Source organism: Gobio gobio (assembly GCF_949357685.1).
Source record: "Gobio gobio genome assembly, chromosome: 13".
NCBI classification, from domain to species: domain Eukaryota; kingdom Metazoa; phylum Chordata; class Actinopteri; order Cypriniformes; family Gobionidae; genus Gobio; species Gobio gobio.
This window is the reverse complement of record NC_137106.1, coordinates 39,993,146-40,007,773: the sequence shown is the minus strand read 5'-3', so window position 1 is coordinate 40,007,773 and position 14,628 is coordinate 39,993,146. Positions and strand designations below refer to the sequence as shown.

The 14,628-nt window shown below is 36.9% G+C and overlaps 1 protein-coding gene across 2 annotated transcripts; it reads left to right on the top strand.

Annotated features, from left to right (window-relative positions):
- The first annotated feature begins 4,795 nt into the window (after positions 1-4,795).
- Positions 4,796-13,112, top strand: plaat1l (phospholipase A and acyltransferase 1-like). Of its 2 annotated transcripts, XM_079832587.1 has the most exons (5): positions 4,796-4,944; positions 5,063-5,112; positions 11,975-12,104; positions 12,184-12,437; positions 12,620-13,112. In XM_079832587.1, exons 2-5 carry the CDS (start codon positions 5,104-5,106, stop codon positions 12,683-12,685), a joined length of 459 nt encoding a protein of 152 aa, XP_079688713.1. In that variant the 5' UTR covers positions 4,796-4,944; positions 5,063-5,103; the 3' UTR covers positions 12,686-13,112. The 2 variants fall into 2 exon arrangements, with proteins under 2 accessions (XP_079688713.1, XP_079688712.1); XM_079832586.1 differs by lacking the exon at positions 4,796-4,944 and having other exon boundaries at positions 4,985-5,112.
- Positions 13,113-14,628: the final 1,516 nt, after the last annotated feature.

Here is a 14,628-nt window from a genome sequence, read left to right as displayed (position 1 = left end):
ATTTTATTTAAAAAATATTAAGTGACAAAGATTTAAAGTAAGTCACTGATCTTTGATCAACAATTTGATTAAATGAGACCTGCAGCTTGTGCTTATGGAGTAAAAAACTTAGGCGCATAAATTGCTTACAGACATGAACTATACCTCAAATCAAGGTCATTCGTTTTAGGGATCCTAAGAGTGTATCAAACCATATACACGTGTTCAGAGTTTGAACTCCGGCATTGTATAGAATGCAGAGGGAATATATAGACCGAAGTTTGTAGGCAAAGTATGACAGTTTATATTTCACACATTTCCTAGGCATTCTATACAATGCCAATGGGCCAGACGGCAGAGAACACTCCAGCTACTCACGCTTGGGTCTTTGTTCGGTGTGGTCGTGCCGGTAACGAAACAGAGGCTCGCCCCTATTGTTCCCGGGCGGTTGCTGTGTCGCAATGTCAGAACAGGACGAAAGTGTTCTTCGTTCATTTTCAAAAACGCCTTCAATGTCAATAAAGGCGTGTTTTGATACTTTGCCTAGAGTGCACTTGTCATTCTGTATAATACCTAAGGTAATGTATTTACGTATTTCATATAATTTACATATTTCATACTTTGCCTACAAATGTCACACATTCTATACACTGTAAACCCAAATAAGTTGAGACTACTCAAATGATTTGAGGAAAGTGATTCCCTCAATTCATTTGAGTAATAGGGAAACTGACAACTCAATTTAATTGAGTTGACCTAATGTGGTCTCTTCATTGAATGAACTTAAATGTTTAAGTACAGTTAACTTAAAAAGGCAAACAGACTAAACTCAAATGATTTGAGGAAAGTGATTCCCTCAGTTCATTTGAGTAATGGGGAATTGATCATTAAATCATTAAAACAAGTATTGTTTTTCCACAACAACCACTTTATTAGGTTTATACTACATATAATTAATGGTAGCATTGCTCATAACAGTAAGCTCAAAGTTTTAAGTCATTGTTAAGACAAACAAAACCATAAGCTCCACATTTTTAACAGTAAGCTCATTTTCAAAGAAAAAAAAAATCATAAGCTCATTTTTAACAGTAAAAGCTCAACTTTTAAAACAGACTAACAAAATCGTAAACTCACATTTTTTTATAGTAAGCTTTAATTTTTAACAGTAAGCTCACATTAAAGGGATAGTTCACCCAAAAATTTAAATTAGTCATCCCCTAGGCATTCTATACAATACCTGCTTTTCACACATTGCCGGTAACATATTCACTATATTGCCACTATATCTGCCTTTACATGCACATGAACTTTAATGACATCCCATTCTTAATCTGTAGGGTTTAATATGGAGTTGGCCCACCTTTTACAGCTATAACAGCTTCAACTCTCCTGGGAAGGCTTTCCACAAGGTGTAGGAGTGTGTTTATGGGAATCTTTGACCATTCTTCTAGAAGCACATTTGTGAGGTCAGGCACTGATGTTGGACGAGAAGGCCTGGCTCACAGTCTCCACTCTAGTTCATCCCAAAGGTGTTCTATCGGTTTGAGGTCAGGTGCCTCATTTATAACCGTTGCATACGCACAAAACAGGCCCTGAAAGAGGCGTACGCCACTTCCGACACAAGTTGTGATTTATAAAAACAAATATGACAGGAAAATGTGCGGACCTGCACGCAAACGCGATATGCACTGAAATGACATAGTCATTACTCAGAATTTAAACAAAAATGATATGAATTTAGATGTGGATTTGCTACTTTTGATCATTTTCCCCTGTGACACGCTGTTTTAATGACAGCAAGGATTAAATATAGGCTAATTACAATTATTCCTCTTTAAACAAAATTCATGTTATGACAAAATATGTTTTAGCGAGAACGATGATCAATGATGCACACTTACTTCGATATTACACTGCAGGATTTGGTGGTCGAACGGTCCATTATCCAGTTTGAATAGGTCCAATAATAATTGCTTACTGTACAACTGTAGCTGCACGGACATGGAGTGTAAAGACATCTTCAAACAATTATGAAAAATACCACTGCATTTGAAGGATACAACTTGAAGAAAAAGTTGAGATTTGCACGTTTCTTTTTTAAAATACTTTGTCAGTGATGCGCTGAGTCAGAAAATTGTATTTACACTGAGATAAATAAGTAGGGCAATCTGTTTCCATTAAAAATAGCCAAAACATCCTATGTTCACATTACCAGCAAAACTGCATGGATGTGATTTGATTTGATTTGATTTGTTTAAAATGAACTAAATATTTTGAATTAAAATACCATTTGGCCCGTGGAATTGAATGAATCTTGTTTTTATGGATATTTTGATATATTTATTCTAAAACATAAAAAGGATATTGGATGATTTTCAGCAATGTACTGTATAAGGCACAAAATGGCATTTATAGTCCGTATCTAATATTTTTCAATGTCTTGTAGCCTATCACGCTTGGTGTTAAAGATGGTGTCACGTGGATTGGAATATGCATGGAAATGATATGCAGATGAGGTTATGCATAGTAAAATTAGGTTTTGTAAGCTCCATATATGGTAAGAAATATAAGAAATAAATCACACTTGTTTTATGTGTTATTGATATTCTTGAATAGAACTATAGTCTACTGCTACTTCAGAGATTTCTTAAGTTATAGAGTTACCATGGATTTGTCAGCCACGGCAGTTAGTTTAATGTTTGACATTCGGTTTCATACCAATTAAACACTCTGTGCATTTAATGTTTTCAGCTGTTCTATAAATCAATTAAACAATTTCACTATATGACATTGATATCAAACTAATAGTAAAATGTTCAGAAAATTATCCCTTTTGTTGCACAAGGCTCCGTTTTTGGAATTAGCATTTCATATCTATTATAACAATTAATAATCTGAAAAACAAGCCTTGTGCATTATAGGGAATAATATTCTGATTAATGTATAGTTGGTTTGATACCTTTAGGCCAAACAGTGTTGTTATAGTTTAATGGATTTATATGGTTTCAGTACTGTACATTTAAAAAATACCAGATTTTTTTTTATTGTAGGCTATAATAAAAAGCAAGAGGTCTCTTATTGGTCTGATTTAACAAGCTCACCATAAAATGAACAAAACAATCCCTACAATGTAATAAAATATCACACATTATGAAGACACTTAATATTTAATGATATTAGATTATTTGTTAATGGCATTGAATTGATTATACTTTCAATAAAACATTTGCAATTGGTTTGTAAAAAGTGTTTTATTAATGTCTGAATGAATTTACACTGTTCTGACCAGCAGGGGTCACCAGTGTGTGTTGCGTTTCGAAACCATTAAACTACAACACTGTTGGCCCAAAAGGTATCAATCCAACTAATTAATCAGAAAATTATTCCTCATGTTGCACAAGGCTTATTTTTCAGATTATTAATATGGTATTTTTAATGTACAGGACTGAGCCCATTTAAATCCATTAAACTACAACACTGTTTGGCCTAAAGGTATCAAACCAACTATAAATTAATCAGAATATTATTCCCTATAATGCACAAGGCTTGTTTTTCAGATTATTAATTGTTAGTTTGATACGTTTAGGCCAAACGGTGTTGTTTAATGGAATTAAATGGGTCCAGTATTGTGTATATATAAAAAAATACCAGATTAATAATCTGAAAAACAAGCCTTGGGCATTATAGAGAATAATATTCCAAAAAAATATGAATACCTTTAGATCAAACAGTATTGTAGTTTAATGGATTTACAGTAATGCATTTCAAATTATTATAAAAGAAATGCTAATTCCAAAAACGGAGCCTTGTGCAACAAAAGGGATAACTTTTTACTATTAGTTTGATATCAATGTCATATAGTTTGTCATAAGAATCTCAATAACACATAAAACAATTGTGACTTATTTCTTATATCAACGTTTGTATACCCAAACAGCAGAAAACGTGTGTCTAATCGCGCCGCCATCTTGGATCGGCCCACCGTACATAGGCAAACTTTTTTTTTGTACATAAGCTAACTAATACTGACATTAATGGTCATTTATTATGTAGTTTAAACCATAGACATATAAAATACGTAGATGCTCCATTGGTTAGTTCAGGCAATTTGCCATACTCTCAAAAGTGGACTGAAGAAAAGATCCTGGGCTATTTTGAGTATTTTTATTACCTTGCACATGTTAGTATGAACTGTTGTTTCTGGTTTTATTTGGTCATTATAACATTGTTGATGCTAGTTGGCCACCAAAGTCAGGCTATTAATAGCTAACGCCAGTTAAACTATAAGAAATAATATAAAGTTGATGATCATTACTACCAAAAGTGTGGATTACATGATCACTGGCGCTAAAACCCATTCAGAACACCATATAAACTGCATGACTGCAACCGCATTATTTCTACACAAAATATAAAAGTTAATTTCAATAATAAGGTAGCCAAATGTTGAGCTGAAAGATGATTGATGATGATTTTATGGTCACTTGTTACAGGCTTTGGTTTCTTTAACCATGTGGCTACACAACATTTGAAAAGCTTTAAAGATGGAGATGAGCGTTATGCGTTTAGCAGCTATTTGCATTTTGCACTTTACTTGCTTCAATTTGATGGGCAGATGTTTCCTGATAAAAAGGGAAGTTAGGCTATAATTTAATTCTCCCTTGAGAATCTGTTGCATCAGTTAACCTGAGATGTCCCTTTCGAAACTTATTGGCTCCGATAAATGACATAAAACAATAAAATAAATAAATAGCATTGCAATTTATTATCTTCCCTTCACTTAGTTCTCTTTCAGACATTCAAATATCCATATTCTATACAAAGAATCACGTCCACTGATAATGAAGGCCTTTATTTGGATGTCTTTTCACAAGGCACTGAAGAATAGTTCCTGGGTGTGTGTTTAAGAGGAGAGCATACTAGACTACAGGATCCGCACGACTGACCTGCACTTTCCTTGTTCTTGTAGGTTATAATCTAATGGGCTTTCCCCATAAATCTGCCCTTTTGACGTTTGTTATATCAGATGTGATTAATGCTTCACTGCTCTTTAATGAAGGACTTGCTGTACGTCTGTCTCTAGTGTTTTCGACGGTAAAGGCATCGATAGCACAGCGAACAACAATGGGACTGGTAAATATTATTTTTGTTCTGCACTCTTAGAAGAAAAGATTCTATATAGTACCTTAAAGGGTTCTGTCAGGCGCTGTGTAGAACCTTTTAAAGGTTCCCGTCATTTATGGATTTAGTTTTGATTCATTTTTTGTTGTAATTAAATGTTATGAATTAAACAGCTCGTAAACAGTTTATCTCTAGGGGGAAAAAAGGTATTAAGAAATAATTTAAGACATTTCTCCTTATATAGAACCTCTCTGGCTTTGAGTCAAGAACCCTAGGTTCTATGTCATTTTTAGTTCTTTGCCTTTAGTTTTAGTGGCCGTTCACACAACGTTTTCAACTAGAGGTCGACCGATAGTGGATTTTACCGATACGATAACTAGGTTGGACCAAACTTGACAATAACTAATTAGTCAACCAATAGTTTTTAAAATGGATACTAGATGAAAACAAACACACACTCCAAGTAAAATGGTGATAAACTTTATTACAAAAAAAATTGTACTGAACCATGAAAATGTGCTAAATGAAAAGCATAAATAAATATGAGTATGTTAATTACATGAATAAATGGCAATTAAATGAAAGACATGCATTCAAATGAACAGTACTTCTACAGCATTTATTAACATTAGCTAATGTTACAAATGGAATCTTATTGTAAAGTGTTGACATTTCATTTCCAAAGTCAGTCACGCTTAAAGATTGGGCATCTTTAGATATCAATGCAAAGGCCACAACACTGACATTACATAAATGTATATAACACCTTGCACTTTATTTGCTTCTTTTTAGAACACTTGATGATTATCTAATCAAAATAACTATTGCAGTATTTGATTAAAAAAAAAGAACTGAGATCAGATGCGTTTCTGATTTGTTTATATTTCTGTCGACTGCATGCACATTTAAATAAGTGGCTAATGAAGCCATAAGTGACCAGCTGAATGTAAAATAATGCAAATAGATTGTAACAATTGTGACATTAATTTGGATGGAATTTGCATGTATTTTTGTCTTTTTTTTTAACCGCTAGCGGCTTGAGGTAGGCTACTAGTAATGTCAGCCTTAAAGCAGCACTAGGTAGTTTTTGCTCTCGGGGTCCCCCTACAGTTGAGAAACAGTATTGTCCTCTACTACTGTAGTAAACTGTCATTCTACATCAGTGGATGCATCGCACGTGCATTTGTTGACATGACAAACATGATAGCCCTGAACACTGCCGGAGTTCACATGCAGGTGTTCTGCTTGCGTCGCGTGTGAAATGTCTTCATTCCAGGTACAGTGGCATATGTTGTCATATGAATATAATTTCATGGGTTTTATTTTTTTCAAACGCCAAATGATCGCGATGCTCACGTTTACAAGCCAGCTTCATTATAGTAGCCTAGTCTATTGGTTACCGTTTTACAGAATCTATATGATACTTCAATAAAATGTTTGAGTGGTAGATAATAACCATATATCGTCAATATTATAATATCAAGCTACCCTAGATGAATCTGCAAATTTGAAAAAGCTTGAGGCAAGTATTTTGCATTATAGCTTGAGGCAAGACAAATAAACCAATATCATAGACATGTTAGGTATGATTTTATACGTCTTATGTATTTACTTGCAAGAATGTAGCCCCTCCTCCTTCAGCTCACGCCAACCAGCAACGCTGGCCCAATGTTGACCTCTTTTTGCTTTCCTCCGACAAAACCTTTGCTTTCGTATTTTTCTGTGCTGCTTCGGCCATGACTATAACATTCGGCAAACAAATGATAGTTTTTCTCGCACGTCCTAATTTAAGGAAGTGGGGGTGGTGGTGGAAGTGACGTATATCCCGTAAAGCAGTCGAATTTTGTAGTTTTTTTTCTCGGGTTACTACCCGAAACCCGAAGTTTAAAAGTACGATTAAAAACGATACAGACCCCGTCAGGCTATGGGAGACGTGTCATTCAACCTATTGTAAGTCGATGTATCATCACAAGAGGTTTGAAAATATATTATAAAGGTTGAAAAGTTACCTAGTGCTGCTTTAACAGCAAACATAGGCTACTGCTGTTCTTCCTCCACTAATGCAGCATCTAGTCAACAAATTAATTACTTTATAATTATATGACAAAATATACTACTGTTGTGTTCTTTAGACATACCGTTTCGCTGTCTGTGTTTTAAGTGAGCATATGAAGTGTCAGCGCTCTCCGTGCAGCCTTGCGTGTCAAAATAAACAGCGTAAGGCATCAGTAGCCGCGTGTCCATTACAGATTTGCGCAAAACTTTTGCAAAATTTTCTAAAAGTCGATAAAAAAATATTGCGAAATGACAGCGTTTCCTTTAACTGATATGCGACTAAAACATTTTTTTTCCCTCTCGTGATAAATCATTCCAAAAATTATGCTACATATGTTGTTAGGTTTATGTATATCCCAGCCACCGCGCGCCATTATTAATGAAAGAGACGTGTGTGTTATCTAAGCACTGATGGCAAGGAAAGCACCTTATACTTGAGCGGCACATATGAGGTGTTATGATAAATTGTGGCATTTTATATTCTATTGTTTTTTATGAGTTTAATAAAGAACTCGTCTTCTGTCCAAACATACCATCATCTGTAAAGAATGATCAACTTTTACATACGCCAGGTTATTGTGACGCATTGCCGCACAGAGACGAGCGAAAAGTTTGAATCTTCATGGTGATAACTCAAAGGTTTTTTTTACCACTTCGTTATTTTGGCTTGGAATTTCGTTTGTTGGAAATATAAACTGAATTTAGAAATGCTTTTGAAATGAAAAACTTTGCGTTTAATAAACAAAATATTTTTTGAAATGAAGACAGCTTTTGGAGTGGAGTGCAAAATAATCTGTTCCCTGAGTCCACGGCCTTTGCTGTTATTGAGTGTACACAAATAAAAGTAGACAGTTTACTGTTTATAATTATGTCTTGCACTCAGCTGTATGGCTAAAAATGATGGAGTATTGTGAGTTTCCGCTGGAAATGGAATAAGGAAAAAATCCATCAAAAGGCGCAGACGACTTCGTTGGACAGAGGGTTAAAGAAAACGTAGCCTATTTAGTTTCATATAGTTAGGCTATGTCTAAATATTATAATCTTTTAATTTCATATGTTGATTATGAAAAGTGAGCAGCATGAGTAAGGCACATAATCACATTTACATTTATGCATTTGGCAGACGCTTTTATCCAAAGCGACTTACATTGCATTCAAGGTACACATTTTACATTTTTGTCAATTCCTGGGAATCGAACCCATGACCTTGGCGTTGCTAGCACCATGCCCTTCTGTTTGAGCTATTGGAAAGCGCATATGCATATGCTAATCAGATGCGCAAATGTCTGGAGACATTTTGTGAATTGTTTTCTAGAAAGTTCTTTCTTTAAAATTAATTTTGTTGTGTATAAATTGTTTTTTAATTTTGATCAATGTTTAATCAACTATTTGGCTGTAGGCTATATTTAATAAATAAGAAGCAAACCAAGTTCGTCGGGAACGATTGATGTGCGTAACTGGCCTGTTTCCTCAGTCTTTGAGCAAAGCTGAAACTATAGTGTCTTTCTGTTTTAATACATTTCTTGAATATATGTCTTAATTACAGTAGGCCTATAGATAGTTATGGTATTTGTGGTTGCACTGGGGTCCGTCATTATAAAGTTACGCCACGTTCCTTATTAGGATAAAATGTGTCGTTTTAACGACATAAGATATCGTTATTAGACATAGGCTACGTGAGTGGAAAAAAATGATATGTAGGCCCTATGTGATAGCAATGCGTGACCGTACCAGGTATCTGTAAATGCGAAAAAACTGTTTCCATTGAAGTTTTGCGAAAATGTCCTTTTTCGAATTGCCTGAAAAACCACCTCAAGCGAGCGTAAAAACTTTTTTGCGATATATGGGAGTTTTTGCGAAATTGACGTGTTTCCATTGGGCGCATTTTCAATTCGCAATTTCAATTTGCGCAATTTGAAGGGTAATGGAAACGCGGCTAGTGATAGTTTTTATTTCGCCTCCAGAGGCCGCTCTCATACTGTATGATGACCAAGTGCCAACCTCCCGCAGTTTCTCTTGAAGCCAATACGGAAGTGACTTAAACTGCAATTAATCAACTGGCCACTAGAGACAGGCTCCAAAAGGGAGCAGAATCTCATTGAGCCCCATGTTAAATTTGCCAACTTTACAGCAGAATAAAACATGTTTACAGCCTGGTACAAATTGTGGTTTTGGTCTATACAGATAATTTTGCCCTTCATGACGACTGTGAGGGGGGTGATTTTTTTTTTTTAGAACTCATTCGTTTACATTATATAAAGCATTAAAGTTCTGCATAATTAAGGGCGTGGCCACTTCGAGTGACAGGTGGATAGCCATTTATCTGCTGTCTGTTAGTCATGGCTTCACTTCAGCTCCGCCACCGTCCCCCCTTTTTGCCCATTTTCTGTTATCCGGGAGTGACGCGCAATGACGCACTGCCAAGATGGCAACGGCCAGCTCGTCCCTACTTTCCGCTTCAAAACCAAGGGGGTAATCCAGCCCCCGGAAAGCATACCTTCCATAGGGGCAGCCATTGCTAACCAAGCCATCACCTGCTGTTAGCATCCCATTGACTCCCATTCATTTTGGCGTCACTTTGACAGCGAATATCTTTACATCTGAGGCGTTTAAAGACTCAATTTGCCCATTGTTTATTTCTAAACAAACACGACAATGTATAAAAGGCTCCATAACCTTGTATCTTACATTATCGCCCCGTAGAAGCCGTTTTTGTAAAAAATAGGCTAACGATTGCGTCATAACCACGCGACTCCGTCGCGCTGTACCGTATCGACCCAAGGAGAAGCTCACAGGCAATCTTTTACTGTCTATGAGGCAATCGGGGGGACGTGGAGGCATAAAGTCCGATAAAGGTAAGGGAGAAGCATGTCGAGAAGACCATAGAGAGCCAAAAGCAACGGGACAAAATATTTCAACAACATGATTCAGATTTCACTTTGCACAACTACTAGAAGACTTGCCACTGTCAGGTTGCTCACGTCACATCTACGTCGTCAGCTCAGCCATCAGGAAGAGAGTGCTTCTACATGACTTAAATTTTTCTCTGTGAAGTCTATTGGGTCGCTCTGTCCATTTCTTTTACTGTCTATGTTCAAAACTGCTTATCAGAATCCTACGGGTGACGTCATTGACACTACGTCCATATTTTTTTACAGTCTATGATGATGACAGCGGACCCTTCTCAGCCTCCCCATATAGCTCCAGCAACGGAACCAACCCCAAACTGTGGTCTCTAGTCTCTGTTACCCCTTTTCCACCAGCATGAACTGGGTGCTAGTTCAGAGCCAGTGCTAGTGCTGGTTCGGAGTTGGTTCGACTGACGAGCCTTCTAAGAACGGTTTGCCTTCCACGGGCTAGAGAGCCACCACAGAGCCAGTCTTGCGTCTATATACATCTCATCTTTCTCAGAAACGCTAGCGAGGCAGCGGGAGACACAAACACACTAGGCTTGTTCGAGATGCATCGGCTCTGCGCAGATTGATCAGCGTATGACATCAAAGTACTGCAAGAGCGATTCAAAAGCATAAGGAGTCGTCTGCTTCTAGATTTCTGGTTCTAACTTCTAGACCAGCAATGTTGTGGTGCTACTTAAGAACCACTTTTCCTGGTTCAGAGCTGGCGCTTTGGGTTTGGGTGTCGAAAGACAAAGAACCGATTTGAAATTAGGTTCTGGCTCCGAACCAGCACCAGCACTGCCTTGGTGGAAAAGGGGTATGTGTAAACTAGAAAAACGCAAATTTGTGAAAATGGTGACGTTGTGTACATGTGCATTACGTGTTCAGTCTATAGGTGCATCATTTTTCTTTACAAAGTGATATCGCCAATACTGGATTCATGTGAACAGTGACCATTTTGACAAAGTTGTCCTCACCTGTTCCGTTGATTACCGTCCTCGTGTATTTAAAGGGATAGTCCACACTAAAATGAAAATTCTGTCATTAATTCCTCACCCTCATGTTGTTCCAAACCCGTAAGACCTTCATTCATCTTTGGAACACAAATTAAGATATTTTTGATGAAATCCGAGTGCTCTCTGACCCCTCCATAGACAGCAGTTTAATTAACACTTTCAAGGTCCAGAAAGGTAGTAAAACATTGTTAAAATAGTCCATGTGACTCCAGTGGTTCAACCTTAATTTTATGAAGGGACGAGAATACTTTTTGTCTCCAAAAACAAACAAAAATAACGACTTTATTCAACAATTTCGTTCTAGTCTGTTTCAGTCTCCTATGCAGTTTACATTGTAAATAGTGCAGTGCTCTATGGCAGCCGATGCCGTTCACGTGAGCACCATGACGCATGCGCGGGAGCTGCACTGTATTTACAACGTAAACAGTGTAGGAGACGCTAAATTAAATTAAGTTGAACCACTGGAGTCACATGGACTATTTTAAAAATGTTTTTACTACCTTTCTGGACCTTGAAAGTGTTAATTAAACTGCTATCTATGGAGGGATAAGAGAGCTTTCGGATTTCATCAAAAATATCTTCATTTGTGTTCTGAAGAAGAACGAAGGTCTTATGGGTTCGGAACGACATGAGGGTGAGGAATTAATGACAGAATTTTAATTTTTGTGTGAACAATCCCTTTAAGCCTTCAGTCTTCCTCAGTTCTCGGTCTTGTGTTGAAGTTACATTCTAATGTGTATGGCTCTATTGTTCCTGGTGTTTATTAATTTAATTTCATTGTCTTTCTGCATCACACATCTTTGTTTGGATCATCAGATCATCAATAGATACTTTTTCTTTCTAAGAGTGTGATGTGATCATGCTTTTTTAAAATGTAGTTTCATGATATCTTTACTTTTTTCACAGCGTAACTCTCATCCGAAGCTTTACCCCGGGGATATTCTTGAGTTTCCCGGCAACAGTTACTTTTCTCATTTTGGAGTTTACTATGGTGAAAGGGACGGAGTTCCTTACGTGGCCCATCTGACCATCAGAGGTGAGTGTGTACGATCTGTTTGTGTGAAATCTTGAATTCATGAAATCTCATGACTCTTCTCCCATCATCTCTTTTCAAGATTCAGACACCAAACTTCTCCTTTTCGGCCGAGCTATAAACGCTGCAGTAAAGCTTGACCCGCTTGATATAGTCGGGAAGAGATACAGGGTAAGAAACTACTTGGATGACAAGCATCCACCTCGAGATTTCTACGTTCTCATCAAGCCGGAGATCGATGAAGTCATGACGAAACCCATCACCTTTGACATCCTGTTCAACAACAGCGAACATCAGGCCACAATGTTTCGATATGGGGTTAAAAGGTCAGAGCAGGTAAGAAATATTTTCTAATTCTTAACATGATTATCATCTTTATGATTGTAGAGTTGACTTATTATTACTTCTGTCTAACTTGGATGAAAATTTTAATTTGAGCCTCTCATGTTGAAATGTAATTAGGTTGTTCTGGAAAACATAATTGGCAGTTGATTAACATTTTTGAAAATTGTTTCCAGATTGAAAAAGTCTATTCCAAGATCGTTCCCACCTGGAAGGAATTATTTGAGAAGAAAAAGATTTAAAAGACTGCATGAAGACAAGAGTTCAAGATCATACAAAAACATTCTTTCTTTCTGAAATAATTCTTAAATGAAACAAAATATTGGAATCTACTGATGTCAAATATACAAAATGATTTGATGTTGCATACAGTTTGAAAAAAACAATACTTTTTATTGTATTAAATGCTTTGTTATATGAATCTTCTGGCTCTCGCATGTCTCCACACGGAGGCGGCAGAGAGTAAAAGTCTGCATTGGACTTGCATATGTTCATTAACCAGAAGAATGTCTTTTTAAAAAAAGTGTGTCTTATCCATAACTAGTATATAGCTGAGAAATGATATCGCTTTTTTATAAATTTAAATGTGATGGATAATCTACAGATTTTCCTGTACAAAAGCCAAATAACATTTTGTAAAACTGGGAAGTTATTAAAATGGCTTCAATGAAAACAAAGTTCCTGTTCATTTCTGTTCATTTCCCCCCATTTTAGTTTAGTAAAGCTTGTATGCATGTATGTATGCAATTTATTATTATTATTATTATTAATAATAAGAAATTCTCATTAAATATCTGAAAATATCTATCATAGAAGACTTTTGACATTTGACACAAGCAGATAAACGCTATTATCCCAGTATAGGGGTGAAAAATCACCATAGAGAAGACCATGGTTGGAAACAATGTCTGAAGAGTCTCTTTGCTTTATTTTGGACGATCTCAGTGTTCACTGTGGCATGACGGAAAAGGATGCAGGTGTACTGTAGGTGTGAGAGGGACAGTTCCCTAAACAGAGGGTGGTAGAAAGGTCATAAGACTAACTATAAACCGGTTTAACATTTAAAGGCAAGGTAAGCAGTTTTTTTGTTAAAGGGTTAGTTCACCCAAAAATGAAAATTCTGTCATTAATTACTTACCCTCATGTCGTTCGACACCCGTAAGACTTCCGTTCATCTTCGGAACACAAATGAAGATATTTTAGTTGAAATCCGATGGCTCAGAAAGGCCTCCATTGGCACAATGTTCTTTACACTCTCAAGACCCATAAAAGGTACTAAAGACGTCGTTACAAATTCCATCTCACTACAGTGGTTCTACAATAACTTTATGAAGCGACGAGAATAGTTTTTGTGCGCAAAAAAAACCTAAATAACGACTTCTATAGTGATGACCGATTTCAAAACACGACAATGAAGCTTCGCAGCGTTATGAATCAGCGAGTCGAATCATGATTTGGATCGCGTGTCAAACCGCCAAACTGCTGAAATCACGTGACTGGCAATCCAAACCGCTGCATCGACTCACTGATAATAAGACTCATAACGCTTCGAAGCTTCATGATGCCTTGTTTTGAAATCGGTCATCACTATATAAGTCGTTATTTAGGGGTTTTTTTGCGCACAAAAACAATTCTCGTCGCTTCATACAGTTATTGTAGAACCACTGTCTAGTTACCGAGGTCCTGACTCTCTGTGGTCATTAAAAATCCCAGGATGTCCTTCGATAAAGAGTAGGGGTGTAACCCCGGCATCCTGGCCAAATTTGCCCATTGGCCTCCTAATCATCCCCATATATATATACGATTGGTATCATCCCTCAGTCTCCTCTCCACCAATCAGCTGGTGTGTGGTGGGCGTACTGGCCCAATATGGCTGCCGTCGCATCATCCAGGTGGATGCTGCACATTGGTGGTGGTTGAGGAGATTCCCCCTTCTATGTAAAAGCGCTTTGAGTGAGTGCCTAGAAAAGCGCTATATAAATGTAATAAATTATTATTTTATTATTAAATAAAATACTTTTAGAGTGAGTGAGCCTGGGATCAACCCTCTAAATAGTATAGTCAATGACCTCTGTCTAAATGACCAAGACAAGTTGGTGATAAATAAGAATAAATGGCTGGTGCGAGGACCCTGTGCTGTAATGAATCTACAGCAGTCAGGTGGTACAAGTCAGTGCTCTTTAAG